Below are 17,572 nucleotides of genomic sequence, written 5' to 3'. Positions count from 1 at the left end.
TTTCCAAAGTGAGAAGAGATTTACATGCATTTCCTACTTTAGGAAGGGGAATTTCCCATTTGGGAACATAAAATGGGGTCGCTCTTCCAAGCTACCTTATGTTTTTTCAAAAACGTGGGTTCAGGCTGGCAACCAGAATAAACATGATGATCTGAACTTTCATACAGGAGAAATCTAATCCTGGCAGTAAACATCTGTTCCCTTTTATGTGCATTTGTGGCTCCTGAATATGAATGTTTCTGTGACAGCCATAGCTTGTCTAATATCCTAAATGGCATCTCTGTGGCCTTTAGAGTAATTACCTCCAAGTTTGAGTCATCTGACCTGAGGCTTCTCTGATTAAATCGGTATGAATTATGGAAAACCAAGTGACCATTCCTAGGGGAGGATTCCATTGTGTCCTCTGGAAAGTACTTTCCCAGTCTTTGGGGCTCCGGTCAGGGTTCCAGCAGTCAACTTGTTCGTATGTGGTTAAATAATTATAAGATCTTGCTCGTGAACTTGGTCACTGCCATGTTTTCATGCATTGCAATTCCACGTGGAGTTTCCACCATGATCTTCTAACTTTGTTTTATGCTAAACTTTAAAATAGATTAACATGAATTTAAAGGTTCTAAACACATACTTGTAAAAATAAATTTAATGGTTTTAACTTATTATCAAGAGATTATCATTGTAGTGTCTAGTTTCAGAATAATTATTTGAGGTTTCTATAGCTATGGTGATTGTTTTTCATTTGGATGGTGATTGCCTAATGGAATAGACAGGAAAACTGGAGAAGTGGGAGCAGCCAGATAAGGAAAAGATTTGTTTCTCTCTTAGCAGCTCCCAGATCTCACTCGCTTAATGGACTGAGAAACCCTGCCAATGAAACAAGAGAAACCCTCTGTGATAGCAAACTTAAATTCATCTGCACACAGGGGCAGAGAAGGCCAGTCTCAGCAGGAGGGAAAATAGGCAGGTGCCCAGTAAAAGAAAGACAAAACCATATAGCAATGGAAATCACCCTACCTGGACAAAGAGGCTAATTCTGCAAGACTATGCCTACAAGAAAATATGTCTGAGGACACATTTCATGTAACTAAACAACGGCTGAGCAAGGGTCTCAGCAGATCCTAGTTTATAAAGTCTTGGGAGTAAAGCGACAAAGTCGTTCTCCAGAAGTGTACGTTCCTATCGGAATGTCTGAGCACATTGCGTGCTCCTCAGTATTCCATCCATCCATCTGTCTTGTCCATTCACCCATCCATCCATCCATCTATCTATCCATCCATCCATCCATCTATCCATGAATCCATTCGTCCATTCATTTATAAATTTTCAAACAAAATATAAATAAAAGGTTAGTATTTTCTTCTCAAAGCCCAGCATCCAGTTTCTTTTGAGACCTCTGCTACAGATCTTGAAATAGCCACAGACACGTAGCACTTGGAAAGAGGAGGAAGTGAAGGAAGAGAAGTTTTGGGGAAACAACATGAGGACCAAGAGGAGATAATGAGCAAGGGCATTTCGCTGAGCGGCGGGAGAATAGAACAAACACAAAAAGGGGAAAGATTGGGCGATTTCTGTTTCCCACTGGGCTGCAGAGGAGAGGGAGTGGATGCGGAGAGCTGCCAAGTTTATTCAATTCCGCTCTAGGCGGTGAGCATTCCTTAATGGACCAGGTCCTGTGCTGCTTGCTGGGTACGTAGCTAAACAAGTCGTGGTTCCAGCTATTAAGAAGCTCGCAAACCTAAACAGGTGAATTAGTAATTACAGTACATTGTAACACATTCTAAAGAGAAACACGAGGATCAGTTAACATCCCTCCACCCTCATATTTTCAGTGGTTCAAATGACAGGCACACTACCTAGTTCTTGGCATTGCTATGTGAGCGCTCGTAGCTTGGGAACTGAGAGGTGGGTAAGTTATTCAGAGTCCAGGAAAGGGAAAAAAGGTGTGGACACCATTGACATAATACAGGCAGAACATGGTACCTTCTTGCCTTACAGAAGAGATAGAGACCAATATCATAGATATTTAGGAGAGAAATCCGAACAGGGAGAACAGTTTTCCCAAAGTCATACAACTAATCCATGGCAAAGCCAGAACTGGAACCTTGACTAGCAGAGCCCAGCCACTAGCATGCTATCCTGCCTCTAAAAAGCAAAACAGTTTTCATTTGCACTAGCAGTTTTGGGAAGGTAATACTATTCATAGTAGAAAATCAATTGAATTGATTTTAGTAGTAACAAGTCCTTCTTGTTAGTTACCAGTGGCTTTCAGATAAGAAAAGGGGCATAGGGCCTGTGCCAAGGATGTTATTTCCTCTTTCCAAAGTCACCAGATTATTAGGGGACAATAAGTATTAATTAGGACATTGTTCTAGGCACTGTGAGACGGCAGCAGCCAGCACTTGAGCAGCGGGACAGTGCATCTGCCTAGCTCAACCCCTCTGAGTCTCGCTCTAGACCCCACTGTGTCCACCACGCTCCCCTGCCCATCACTCCCGGGACAGGCCTAGCTGCCTCCCACCCCAATTGCCTGGTGTTATCCCCCCAGATAAGGAAATTGCACATGTATGCAAATGATTGTATCATGAGGTAAAAAGTAGCACATAGAAGGAGGAAGATACATGGAAAGTGTTATGGGAGCTTGCAGGGTGGATGGATGCTTTCAAGGAAGCTTGAACAACAAGTTAGGCTTGACTTAAGTGGGAATCAGACGTCTGTCATGACCATCATGCTAAGCAAGCCAGGTGTGATGACAGGCCAGCCTTAAAGGAAATGTCCACTTCCCCAAAATGACTCTCCCCTGCCTTGCACAGCAGGCAAGCCTCCAATCCTAGACATTCATTCCTTGGGCTTGGCCCTACACTTCCAGGCATCCTCTTTAACACATAGTTTCTGCTGGATGAATGAGTTCTCCCAGGTTCTCAGCCTTCACATAGTCGTATGAAGTCATTTATCAAATTCCTTTCTTTTGGAGATGTTCTTTGACATCTCCTTTGAAAGGAGACTTGAGTTCAGAGGATGGGGCAAAGGACAGAGGCATCGGGTGTATGAATAAAGAGTTAACACATGACCTGGTTGGTGTGGCTCAGTGGATTGAACGTCAGCCTGCGAACCAACTATTGCTGGTTCGATTGCCAGTCAGGGCGCATGACTAGGTTGCATGTCAGGTCCCCAGTTGGGGGCATGAGTGAGAGGCAACCACACAGGGATGTTTCTTTCCCTCTCTGTCTCCTTTCCCCTCTCTCTAAAAATAAATAAATAAATAAATAAAATTATTTTTTTTAAAAAAAGAGTTAACACGTAATGAGGCAGGCACCGTCCCAAGACCTTTGTGTGGATTGACCTCTTTAATCATCACAAGAGTATGTTCTTAACCTTACAGATACGGAAACAGAAGTAACAGAGAAGTGAAGCCACTTGCCTAAGGTCACAAAGAGATGTGTGAGTAGGCGATCGGCCCACAGCAGGGGCTGAGCACCCATAGCACAACCTGAGAACAGCAAGAACTTGGGAGGAGGGAGAGAGGAGATGGGAAGGGGGTCAAAAGGAGGTGAGAGGTCATCCAAAACAACCTCATCTAGGCAAAGATTCTGTTTAGGACGAGGTGGCAATGGTAGTGGTATTGATGGTGGCGGTGGCACTGAGGGTAAGGTAGCTATATGCATTAAACATAATTTATTTATTAATAAAAGCAACACTGTTTTATTAACATCATTTTTTCCTTTGGATAGAAAGAGAAATGTATGGGCACATTCGTCATATAAATCAAATAGTTACAGCTCTATCTACACCGGAATACTTTTACTTACATTCTTTCACTTGATCCTTACTAAAACCCCATGAGCAATATTAGATTGCACTTCTACAAGTGGAAAAAACTGAGTTTTAGCTTGGAGAGAGGAATCGATTTTCCCAAGATTAGGCTCTTCAGCTGGAGGTCAGATCTTCCAACCCCCTCCTCCACTCCCTCCATTGAAACAGCCTCCTCCAGGCCCATACACAGGTCCAACCCATTAGGTTTTTTCATTTTCAATTATCTTCATTGAGAAATGCAGCCCTGACAGGTCCTTTAAAGGGGCAAATGCAACCTTCACATAAAAGGAGAAAAGCACTGGATCCTGGTAACTGCTCGTGGTACATCAGGAGGTGGTTATGTAAGGGCTGGGAAGGGGAACTCCAGGCATAGAGAAGAGCTTCTGCAAAGACGCAAACCTGTGGGCACCAGCTCACAAATTAGGAGGCCACATGGTCAAAGGACAGAGAGAAAGGGCACAGCCATGGAGAGGGGCTCAGCAGGACAGGAGAGATAGGTCCCATGGGCCTTAGGACTTCATTGCAGTGTTGATGGGAAGTCATCGGAAGATTTTAAACAGCAAAGAAATATGCTCTGATGTATATTTTTAAAAACTTCCTCTGGCTGCTCTGTGGACTATGGAGTGTTGGTGGCTAAGAGTGAAAACTAGGAGACCGGTGGTGAATATAAACAAGTAATTGGGAAAATTGAATAAGACAATAAACATAGTTAATAAAGAACTTTCAAAGTACTAATCAAATGATAGCTATTAATGGGCCAATGGCTACTCATCAAGTTAAATCAAATAATGGGACAAGTCAGTTAACCAGTACTAAAGATGTAAAAGAGCAGATGAAGTGCCCTGAATTTTAGGTTCCTCATCAATCAAGTAGTATAACAACCACTATGTACTTCCTGAGATGTTCATGAAGATGAATAAAATTATCTAGCTCAGCCTGACCAGTGTGGCTCAATTGGTTGAAGCATCGCCTGTAAATCAAAAGGTCACAGGTTTGATCCCCCATCAGAGCACATACCCAGGTTGTGGTTTTGATCCCTGGCTGGGACACATATTGGAGGCAACCAATTGGTGTCTCTCTCTCTCTCTCTCTCTCTCTCTCTCTCTTTTTCAAAACAAGGAATAAAAAAATGTCCTCTTATGAGGATTAAAAAAAAAAATTTTAAGTGTTTAGGTCAGTATCAGCTAAATATTAGTCTCCAGTTCTACATGCCTCCAAAAATAAAAATAGGTTGACATGTACATAGTCTAAGAAATTAGAGACATCATACTTAATATCTTGATACTGTACAGTGATAATTCTACACATTCTCTGAGTTTATAAAGCATTTTATATACACATTCCCCTAATATAAAATATCATTTGGAGACTCAATACCTAATATCGATGACCTTTCAATGCAAAGTAAACACCATCCTAATGAGTGCCATGAAATCCCTGCCTACTCAGCTGACCCTTTCTGACCCCATTGTCATAATCCTACTTCCTCTGCCTTGCCTCTTTTCTAAGGTGTCAGCTCACTTTGGTGTCCTCAAATACTTGAATATTTTAATATAATTCTCCCTTTTTTGACTGCCAGATTTCTTTCCTATCATCTCTTATGAAATTTCCAGATATAGACTGTCGGTAGTTATGTTAATGAGATTTACCTTTGCTCCTCCTTTGGAGCAATGCTACTGTCATTCAAAGCCACTCGTCATCTAATGCAAACTCAGTCATTCTAATCTAAATCCCCTGGAGATATATGGGCCAACATGTAGAAGTCATTTCAGTAATAGTTCACAAGTCCCGACCTTGTTATTTTCTTTTGCTCTACTTTTTTATTATTTGCATCAAAACTGACTAATTTAATTGGTTACGTACCTTAGTGTCTAGAATATGAAGTATTAAAAGCCAGATGTTAGCTGGGATCATTAAAGAGCAAAGGATTTATACTTATGTGCTTAACACAATATGATCACTTCTAGATTCCCCCTTTTAAAAAAAAATGTATTTCTACTACAGTGTACATTGTATCCCTAACAATGCTCAAAACAACAGGCTCTTTGAGTGAAATTCAGTTACGTCCATACAGTTAACATCTGACTTTTAAGGTTTAACACACAGATCTCAAAATAATTTATAAATTTTTAATTATAACACACATTTACTCCAAAACTGTATAAAATATTAGAGAGTCGGAGAAGGAGGTTGCACCCTTACCCAAAACTTGCCAATGATTTATTTTCTTACCTTAGATTTTCATAACACTGTGGAACTCAAATGCTGTTTTAACCAAATCATCTGGAGAACTTGGTGAATACACAAATTCACAGGCCTCATCCTACTTTAATAAGCCTGGTCTCTGTGTTCTTTAATAGCACCTTGGATCAGTCTGACACTCACCAAAGTTTGAGAATTAGTGACTTGAGCTTTTTATATTTTAATCCCTCTTTAAAAATATCTCATTGGGCCCTGGCTGGTGTGGCACAATAGATTGAGCACCAGCCTGTGAACCAAACAGTCACCAGTTCGATTCCCAGTCAGGGCACATGCCTGCGTTGAGGGCCAGGTCCCCAGGTTAGGGGCACGCAAGAGGCAACCACACATTGATGTTTCTTTCCCTCTCTTTCTCCTCCCTTCTCCTCTCTCTAAAAATAAGTAAGTGAAATCTTAATAAAAATAAAAATATATATCTCATTGGTTTGAGTTTTGGGGAAATGAAAGGATGTAAGCATTAGACATAGAAATAACAGGGAATTCCTGAAAACCATTATTGCCAAGCAAACATATGTGGAGGTAACTTATATTTTCCCAATGACAGCACACCCAGTAGGCAGAATTTAAGGAGCCTGATGGAGTAAGTGCCTTTTCCCTCCTTGGGAATGGGATTGAAATTGTGTGTGCCCCACCACCACCACCTTCCATTTTGGGGAGGATGAGAATTAAAAGTATTCCTTAAATAAATTCCTCTTAAGTTTCCCCATGACCCAACCAGAACTTCTCAGTCCCCAGGCTTTCCAGCTATGTCCCCAACCTATAAACCTGCCAATTATGCAACTGAATATCATTATCATGAATGGAATGACAGACAGTAATTATGAGTTCGTAAATACCTTCCATGAAAGAAGCCCTTTTCGAAAAACTATCTCAGCCTCTTTTCTTAGGAAAATGGAAGGCAATCCTATCCCTTGCCTTACCCTTAATACAGCCCTCTTGCTTTAAAAAAAAAAAAAAAAAAAAAACACTCTTGCTGGCCCAGGGGAAATGCTGAGCCTGATTTAATAGGCTGTACTTGAAGGAGGAACTGTCCCCTTGGGTGGAATCCCTTTGGGCATCTCTCAACCACTGACTACCTAGTTTGGCTGTATTTCTTAATTTCTGTTCAGGCAGGGAAATTAATACCCAAGTGATCGCATACAGTGATTGAAAGGCTATAATTTATAAGTAAATTTTGTTGTGCTGAATTTACCAAAGGACCATAGATATCCATATTAGAAAAATGAAATATTGGAAGTTTTACAAAATAGTGTGACAACTTTAACACTGCTTCAAATGGAGCTTTACAGGATGCAATTTGCCAAGGACTTAGAGTGTCCCAGAAAATAAAGTAGACATCGCAGGAACATGCATGGCTGAGAAAACTTTTCATGTCTGTAAAGTAAAATGAATCTCTTTAGGCACAGCATTAACTCTTGCATGCAGTAACTTTATATTTAGCTCGTGAACACCTCAAACCCTCACGGATAATAGGTACTTGAATAGATTCTACATAGATATGTTTAGTCTGAAATGCAATACAGTCTCCTAAGATCTTAATCTGTTTTCTTTTAATGGATTGTGAGCATGAATGCCTGTAATTGCACCAGTAGCTGGCATGGTTGAGTCCAGACCATGCATTGAAGAATGCCATATAAACTCTTAGGAGAAAGGACCCGTGTTTATTTAACTGAGCTCATACAATGCCTAGCACAGTTCTCTGTACAGAGTGAATTTTCAGGGCTCTCCTCTGAATAAGAGCAAATCTTGCATCCAAAAGCTATTATACTGTATGACTTTTTAAAAGGGATTGTTGCACCCTGACCAGTATGGCTCAGTTTTTTGGGAGTCATGCCACAGAGAGAAAGGTAGCTGGTTTGATGCCCAGCCAGGACAAAATGCCTGGGTTGTAGGCACAATCCCCAGTTAGGATGTGTATTAAGAGGCAACCGATCGATGTTTCTCTCCCTCTCTTTTTCCCTACCTTCCCTCCTCTCTAAAAAATATATAAATAAAATATTTAAATAAAAGGGATTGTTCCTTACCGGCCAAGGTAGGATAATTCAAGCCACAGCATTTCCACTTACTATCACAAAGAAATCGTGTTGTGACTTCATTGTTGTGGTTGTTCACAGTCTTCTCCTGGAGTAAGAATGGAATGTATGGGTACCAGAATTTTCACATAGGAACCTTAAGACCCAGAAGGGTAACCGGAACTTCCAAAAGAGACTGAGAGTAGATTACACTTTCAGAGAAACCATCCTAACCAACATCCGCTGAAGACATCTAGTAGCTTTAGAGAGGGTGCTTATGGAAAATTTAACTGTTTTTAACCCTTGTGTTAAATAATTTAAAAATAATTTTAAATGTTTGAAAACAGTTTTAAATTTCCAGTCTATACACAGATCAGGATGGACTTATCTTTCTAATATGGATATCTATGATCCTTTGGTGACTTTAGCATAACAAAATTTACTCATAAATTATAGACTTTCAATCATTGTATGTGATCACTTTAAAAGTAGAACTGTGTTTATATTATATTTTTTCTCATTTTGATAGACAGCAGCCTAAGAATTTCTGGAAATATGGATAACCAGATGGATTATGCTTTTAATGTCTATGAAAATACAAATATATGTATTAGCTTGCTCGTTTTTACGTTCTATTTTGTATTCATGTAGAGTAAAGATATTAAGAAGGTAAAATTCACCTCTAGGGAATGTTAGTGTGAAAAAGTTTTAATTATATATTTCAATTCTTTCCCACTTTCTAGAGGGCTGACTTTCAAGTCCCTATCAATTTAATAGGGAAAAAAAGCATAATATACATAAATAATTAACTGCCTATACCTCAATCAAAGAGGTCTATCATTGGGGCTCTTAATTCGCCCCACAACTAAAGTACCACCTGCTGTCCTTCATCGGATCTGATTGCCAATTTGAGACGACACTGAAACCATTTACAAGACCCAGCCTCCTTCTTTTAGGCCATCAGAGGTAGAAGAAGAACAGAGTTGTCACTCAGTGCAGCCACGTGAACAAGTCCCACTTAAGTAACAGGGTGCCCCTCAGGTCAGCCTGTGATAAAACCCAAGTCAAACAAGGCTGGGTCCTGGATGTTTTATGTCCTAAGGATCTGAAAAGTGTTCTTGACCAGCCCTGACCCTCCAGACCTCACGTGGTCATCTAAGCAGTCACATAAGTTGGTGTAAACTTGCTCTCACGGGCCTTTGCTGTGGAGGCAAGACTGGCAAAATACAGCCTTCCCAGGGAGGACCTAATATCTTTCTAGGTGCTAAAAATAAGGGGGAATGTGTTGATTACTCCGGCAGGCAATCCAACTGTGGTGGCTATATGCCCAAGGCTGACAAATTCTGCATCTTATCACTGCCGTCAAGCGGAGATGTGTGTGAATACCGTCAGCCCAAAAGAATTGAGAAACAACTTGCCTTCCAGAACTGCCTCTCAACAGAATCTTGACAATGCCAACAGTTCATCATCTCGTATTTTTCAACCCTCCAGAAAATGGCCTTCCAGCCTGGGACAAACCAAAGCACTGTCCAGACCAAGAACACGACTGGAAGCTAGTAGGAATGTCTGAAGCCTGCCTACACAGGAAGAGCCATTCGGAGAGGCACAGCACGTTGAAAAATGAACAGTCCTCACCACATCTCATCCAGACCACCTGGACTAGCTCAATATTCCATCTGGACCATGACGATGTGAATGATCAGAGTGTCCCAAATGCCCAGACCTTCCAAACGGAAGAGAAGAAATGTAAAGGTAACCAGATTTTTATTAGACCATATCAAGTGTTTCAACAAGGAAAAAGAATTCTCTTGCAACTAGATGCTTAGTCTTCATGTACTCCAATATATAGTGTCTGTGTGTTTTCCCCAACTATTCTGATATGAAGTTTCTTTATCCCCAAATCTTTTTAACATAAAATAAATAATCGGGTTCCGAAGGAAAGCAGTTAATTTCAGTTTCATGTTGGATTGGGGCACTTGGGGAGAAGACGTTTGTGTTTCTCTAATTAGCAGAAGAGTTGTTAGTTTTGGCTTTAATTCTATTTTTGAATCTAAGTAAAAACAGACATTGCCATCGTTATATAAGTACTTGCTTTGAAATGTGTGTACATGTATACGGGCGTGTGTGTGCGCACGCTGTTCTTTTCCCGACTGCGCCAGCAGCTAAGGATCTCAGAGTCTACCTTTAAACTAAACGGACAATTCACATTCAAAAAAGAGGTTTTAAGTTGGTTTTTAACTCATTAAATCCTGTGTCATCATCCAGAAAGGCGAGATTATGGTTTTAGGAGGTTGTCACCTCATAAAAAATAAGTTAAACTGGCCTAAGTTCCTGATGGCATTAGATTTAACTGGTCTTGACCCCAGGTCGCCTCTACCCTGACAGATGTCTTCATGCTGATCGCTTTATTGTCTTAGGGCTCCCAAAATCTTTGCTTCTTAAGTTAGTCTTTAAATGTCCAAGAAATTAATTGGTGTCTTTAAATGTCCAAGTTCTTGTGACTTCCCATTCTGTTTCAATTTAGCATTTTTTTAAAAGGCTTTTGGTTTTTTTTTTTTTGTAAGGATTTTAACTCGTGATAGAACTTTAAATTGGGTATTTGAAAATTTGGTGATCACATCCAAGATATCAATGAAAGTTTGTGAAGACTTCTATATATGAGCCATGAAGGACTTAGGCACTCTTCTGACTTGAACATAAAAATGTGATAATATTTATCCCTCTCAAGAAAAACTGCTGGTCCTTTAGTTCTTCTGGAAACCCTTCAAAAGCTCCTTGGAATTGCCAGTAGACCTAGGAAGTTGAGTGTGCAGATTGTTTCGGGTGAAAATAGGATTATCTAAAAATACTAATAAAATAGTGGTATAAGATCTGATTGGAGAACAGTCAAAACTATCCATGTTCTCTTTGAGAAGATTTGTGTTGTCCTTTATCTTTATTCCTTAGGAGAGTTGAGAAATTGAAAAGAATATTTAGAAAAAGAGCGACGTAACCTTTTTCAAAGGAGCCAGGATATAGGACAGGGGTGTCTCTGTGTGTATGTACACATTTCTTTGAAATACAATTGAGATTTAGTCTCAGCATTTGTAACCAGGTTGTATCTTCAAATATATGAGCTGGCATCAAAATCATGTCAGTCCTTGGCTTACGGGAAATGCCAACAGAAAATGGAGTGTTCTCCTGATCTAAAAACCTCGTGATCTAAGGATCTCACTAACTACATTTTATTTATTCACAATTGGTACCCATATTTACTCAATTATTCATTCAATCATAGGACCATCTTTGTCTCGATTGTTTATGAGAAATACTGGCCTTGGATATTTTGAGTTCCCTGCACTGTACACTTTTCAGTTTGTTAGTGCACCTTAGAAGCAAAAGGAAAGAGTCTTTGTCTGGATCCAAGACCCTAAAGTATAATACAGCAGTTAAGACCACATTTTTGAGTCTGACTTATCTGGGCTAAAATCCTAGCCCTTCAAATTTCCATCCTTGAGCAAACTTATGTGATTGTTGATAAAATTAAATAAGATAATGTTTTTAAGCATTTAGCATAATACCTCTCATGTAGTGCTCTCTAAATAGCAGCTATCGTTATTACCGTGATCGTTACTCTTAGTTCTGCATCATTAAATCACATCAATTCCTTGGGCTTGCACTGTGTGCCTGGTGCGGAAGGGGGAGGGAGGGCAGGACAAATGAGTGTGGGGTGAGGCATGATATTTCAGGGAGGTTAAAGTTGATTTTTATATTCATTTGGCTCTCTTCTGCTGAAAGTCAGAGAATTATTTAATAAGACACTATAAAAAATTATTAAAGGTCTTCCTCAAGATTCTAGTATTAAAGGGAAAACAACTAAGGTCAACTTTCCTGTAGTTTCCAGACTAATCAGGGTTCACCTTGGCATGGACATGAGCCAATTCCTTGGTTCAGTATGAAAATGCCACCAAGAAGCCTATATTGACATGGCCTAAGAACCTTATTAACTAAATTTCACTCATTCACAGTACACACCTGTGTTTACCAGTGAGGCCAGGGAAATAATGTGATTAGTCACTCTCCTCCTTGGACTTGGCTCTTCTCCATCTGTTCTGCTCACCTGCCACCTCTACAGTATATAATCACTGTGAGGAGAGTTCTATTTTGATGTCAATCTACACTGGACATTTATTTCCTGGATATCTCTGTCTAGCCCCCCCCACCCCCCCACCCCCGCCACACACACACACACACAAGCATGTTTGATATCTCAGTCCTGGGCTATAAATCCATTCATTCATCCCATCAGAGTTTATTGAGTGCCTACTATGTGTGGGACATTGTCATTGACATCCGAGCATGAAGAAATAGCAGCGGGGCTAAAAGAACATCCAATGGAAGGGACACCCAGTTACACTTCAAGGACCCCAAATGGAACTGATAAGAACTAAATAGCCTTCAAGGATACAAAAAGTTAAAGATCTTCAGTGCAAGAGTCAAAAGAACAAATAGACTGCTTGACATTGTATAATAAGCCCATCTCCCAAACCAGTAATCTAACCAGTCTAGACCAGTGCACCTGTAAGTATGATTTGTGAACAGAGATTCTTCTGCAAACTATAACTTTTAGCATTCTATTGCTGCAAGTACAGAAGCTGAGAATAAGCTTTCAAAACTTTTATAGCCATTTGACATTGCTGCTGACATTCAAATACATGATCAGTGGATTCACCTTGCTGACTAGGATATAGACCAGTTGAGTATTACCAAATCTACCTGTAGTCATGTGAGGCCAGGGCTAGGTAGTCTTGTACAGTAGAACCATGTATTAAGCCATAATAAAGAAAGTATTTCTTTTAAATTTTGAGAATCACTGATTCATGCTTTATAGTATTCTTAATGTTTTTCTTTAGGCTTATTTTTTGTTACATATCTAATGTTTTGTTTTTTATTTTGGTCTGAATTCTGACTTCATTTTAATCTGCATATACCTGTGCTCCTATCTGCTACAGTCATTCTAATGAAATTAGTTGGTAACATATTTAACTAGAATGAGATCTCCAAAGCCCTTACACTCTGCGGCAGAGCCCCCAATCAAATCTGGTTTAGTAGCAAAGACTGTTTTCAGCCAGAAGCAAGTGACCCCATTCCCTTCCCCAAGACTCCCTCTACCTCCACACTACCCCTCCCTGGAGTTTTGTTGTGACAAAACTGAACTGATAGTGTGGCCCTGTGGGCCATTTCCTCCTCCTGCCTACCTCCTCCTTCCCAGAGCCTAAGATGATGTATCCGGCAAGTGCTCACAGTTCCCCAACCAGTGGCACCTGGAACTTCTTAGAAATGCATAATCTCAGGCCGCACTCCAGATTACTGAATCGGAAGCTCTGGAAAGGGGTCCAGGAACCTGTATTGAACCAGCCCTCTGATTCTTAAAACCGGACTACCCAGAAAGTCCCTTAGACTAGCCTCAAATCCTTAGAGTAGGAAAGGGTCTGCCACCTAGTGGACACTTGGAAAACGTGCATTTTTCTTCCAGGCCTTAATGCACCTGCAGAGCCACCAGCATCTATTCATTCTTCATTGGGCCTTCCTTTAGGCCTGGCTTATTTATTATCTTCACAGTCAACTAGACCTTCTGTTTAATCACTCTTCCTGGTCACACTTCCCTCTGGGACTTGAGCCCTTCTGAGAGTACCACTCTATTGGCCTGGGGCCCTGATCCTCCTCTTGAGTTTTTAGACTGTACAAAGCTTCTCCACTTGACCCTCTCATACCCACCTGACCTCCTACGAGTCCCACAGGCTGGGTCCTAGCAGATGCTGGCACCTCTGTAGATGAATCTAGCCATCCCTGCTCAACCCAAATACACAGGTCTCCATACTTTGATATTTGACCTTGATGTCAAACAGAGACCTTCCTGAAACATTGGAACCTCGTGGGAGAAACAAGGCAAAGTTGACCCACCTTCCTGTTTACCTCAGACAGATAATAGCATGTTTTCTGTGTAGATCCACTCTGTGTTTAATATCAAAAAATTGAGTCTCAGATTTCCGGGAAGGCAAGGAAAATAGTCAAAATAATTTTACTAACAAGTTACTTTCTCTCATTACAATGCCTTCCAAGTTCATTGTACAAAAAGTGAAAATTTCCCAAGGGTTCAACAAAAATAATCTTAAAAACTCATTTGTAATTCCATCCTCCAAGGAAAAGCAGTGTTAAAATCTTTATTATATCTTAGTGTTTTTTCTGTGCATCTCTATTTTTTACAAACTTGGAATCATATTAGCCATTCCACTTTTAACCAGTTTTAATGTTTAAACAATATATCATGAAAAATTTCCCTTGTCATTAAATATTCTTTGAATCTTGACTTTTATTGGCAATAGATTATTCTTTCTTGTAGATATACTATAATTTATTAAACCTGTCTCCAAGATTTGGACAAGTTAAAGTAATTTTTAAAACAATATCTTCTGTCAGCAGAGTGGCAGACTATTAAATCCTGCTCTTCATAAGGAGAAAAAAAATGAATCAAATTATTGATGACAATTTTACATGATGTATAATTCTCACTTACCACAATAACAGAGTGTTCTAAAAATGAGAGCCATAAAGCCAAGTCACTGTATGCATTCTAATCCTTCAAGTTAGACGTTCACATTTTCAGCAGGTGATCGCTATCTTTGTCCTTTAAGTAAAACATAAGGACATCTTCAGGTAAATGAATATGTTAGAAGATGGAAGATTAAACAGTTTGAACACTTTCACCAATATGGGCCTCTGCTCCATCCATCTCCTCTTCCCACTCTGCCCCTACTCACCATGCACCAGGGTGCACAGTCCTGCTGAGAGCTCCGGTGTAATTCATATACTTCAAGCGTTCTCAGGAGCTTTCACCATCAACATGGCAGGAAGTGCTATCTACCAGCTTCTGGCATAGGCAAGAGAGGCCTGTGATTTGATACTTCAAAGGCAGGGAAGACAATCTTGTAAGTAGACCAGGGCAGGCAGAGCTAGAGTGGAGAGGAGGAAAATGCTGGGAAGGAGGCAATGCCAAACAAAGGCAAACACCAGAAACTCAAGGCTCTGTTTCATCCAACTTCTGTTGCATTGAATAGATGGAGCATACCAATGCAGCAGTATATCACAACAATGCTTCAACTCAGCTGTCCTTCCTATACTGTTCTGTCCCATAGAATACTCACCCAAGGGCACAAAGGTCTGTGTTCAAAAGTTTTCTTTTGCATCGTTGTTTTTGTTCCTGAAAATTTGGAAATGATCCAAATGTTCATCCATAGGAAAATGTTCAAATAAATGATGGTATATCTAACGAATCCGCTAGAAAAATAAACAGATTTTTAAAAGAGGTGGCTTTAGGAACACTTAATGGACAAGCAATCATGCATTAAGTATAGTGTATATTCCATTTAGTTTTAAAAGTCTATACAGTTGTGTGTGTGCACGTGTGTGCAGAAGTATGCAGAGAAAAAGTTCCAGAGAGGGTATTGGGGGGATAAATGGTGAAGGAAAGAGAGTTGACTTGAGGTGGTGAACACACAATACAATATTGATGATGTGTTCTAGAATTGTACACCTGGAACCTATATAAATTTTATTAACTTATTTCACCCCAATAAATTCAATAAAAAAAGAAAAGGAAAATGTTCCTGATGCACATTAGCTTTGTGTCAGTAGATACCTTAAAAAGGAAAAGGTGAAATAAAGGGGGTGCTAATATTAATGATATAAAACTGCATTCAAATTTTTCTATAAGACTGTTTATGAATAATGTGTTAAGATCATATGCTTTACATTCAGACAGGCTTAGGTTAACTTCTTTCTCTTTAATTTAGCAGCTCAGGGCAATTTTTTTAACCTCTCTGACTCTCCATCTACTTCATTCTAAATGGAGTAATAATGTCCGGTTGTTAAGGGTTGTTCTAAAAATGAGAGACAATGTATGTAAAGCACTCAACATAGTGTCTTCAACGTTAGTAGAGACTAAGTGACATCTTATAATGTCAACAATCTCTCGGCCTTGTGTCCCCTCCACCCATATTCAGATAACGTGGATTGCAACCTTATTGACATTGCATTGAAGTTGAAAAGGTATTATTGGAAGAGTCAACCGTATAAAGAAGCATAAGTAACCATTGGACTTTAAAGTCTTTCCCTTCCCAAGGACCTCTCCCATGGGTTTCCCTGAATGCCTATAATTCTGTCATTGCCCTGTGTGGTTTTTCAAAATGTAAGCCTCCTGGTTACATTTTATCAAGTCTCTAGCATCTCCAAGAGGCTGAATTAGAACAGATTCCCTTCTCCCTTGACAAGGTCTAATAAAGGGAATGGAAGGAGACAGTGAGAGAAGGTGGTGAGAGCAGGAAAATAAATGAGAGAGAAGAAAAGTAAGGCACAGACCCTGTCCAGTGTGGATCAGTTGGTAAGGCATTGTTTCACAAACCAAAATGTCACCGGTTCAATTCCTGGCCAGAGCACATGCCTGGGTTGCAGGTTCAGTCCCAGGTCAGGGTGTCTACAATAGGCAATAGAGTGATGTTTCTCTCTTACATTGATTTTTCTCTCCTTCCTCTCTTTCCCCTCCCTTCCCCTCTAAAAGTAAATAAATTAAGTCTTCAAAAATAAAATAAGGAGCAGGTCTGCCATGTACCAGTATGCAGATTGTTAGGTTGTGTGCTGTATGATAGGATCAGTATTCACCTCATTGATGCCATAACACAGTGCCCTGAAGACAAATGTCACCTCCCTCCCTGCCTGCCAAGAACTGAACCTGAAATCAGGATAAAACTACAAATCTGCTAAGAGAGTACAATTTAAATGTTCTAACAAAAATATATATAGTAATAGATATGAGATGTATTTTTAATATATATGAGGTCTCACCAGAAGGTATCCAGCCATGTAATATGAAAAATAGACATTTATTGAAGATACAAGAAACATAGGACAATGATGCCTCAGTCCCCTTTAAAGTAGGCACCTTGGGACCTCACACGGTTCTCCCATTTGCCATCAGCTACCCCATCGTATTTTCCTGAATCTCATCCCTTTCAAAGGTGATTTTAGTTTCGGGAAAAACCAGAAGTCACGGGGTGCTAAATCTGGGCTATAGAAGGGCTGAGTCACCTGGGTGATTTGATGTTTCACAAAAAAACTGCATAAGATGTGATGCATGAGCGGGAACATTGTTGTGATGAAGCTACCAATCACCAGCTGCCCATAGCTGTGGCCTTCTGAATCTTCTAATTAGTTTCCGCAGAGGAATGTTCAAGCTTAATGCAAAATTTGATGCAAATTCATTACTTGCTCAGTCATTCTAAATGCAATGGCCACACAGTACACATGCTCACTCAATGGCATTTACCACTCCCACTGACTAGTACAGTGAAGTCATCATTGTTCACCCATGCGCATTCCAGTCCACTCCTTGGCTGCCAGGTTACGTCAACGTTGTGGAAACCATTCTCATTATATTAACAATGGCTTTTTCCAAGACA

General features: G+C 40.0%; 1 protein-coding gene across 5 annotated transcripts in view; it reads left to right on the top strand.

Annotated features, from left to right (window-relative positions):
• The window catches only part of THRB (thyroid hormone receptor beta), a 328,683-nt gene that overhangs the window by 248,260 nt on the left and 62,851 nt on the right, over nt 1–17,572 (top strand). For 4 of the 5 annotated variants that reach the window (XM_090284392.1, XM_090284394.1, XM_090284391.1 and 1 more), the window contains one exon: nt 9,570–9,830. The exons of the other annotated variant lie outside the window; for it this stretch is intronic. In XM_090284392.1, coding sequence (XP_090140518.1) covers nt 9,570–9,830 — 261 coding nt within the window. The remainder of the gene's footprint in view (nt 1–9,569; nt 9,831–17,572) is intronic. 5 annotated transcript variants of the gene reach the window in all.

The sequence above is a fragment of the Furipterus horrens genome, unplaced genomic scaffold (genome assembly GCF_987537825.1).
Source record: "Furipterus horrens unplaced genomic scaffold, mFurHor1.1.pri manual_scaffold_7, whole genome shotgun sequence".
NCBI classification, from domain to species: Eukaryota; Metazoa; Chordata; class Mammalia; order Chiroptera; family Furipteridae; genus Furipterus; species Furipterus horrens.
The sequence above is the reverse complement of the archived record's forward strand: the minus strand, read 5'-3'. Positions and strand labels throughout refer to the sequence as shown.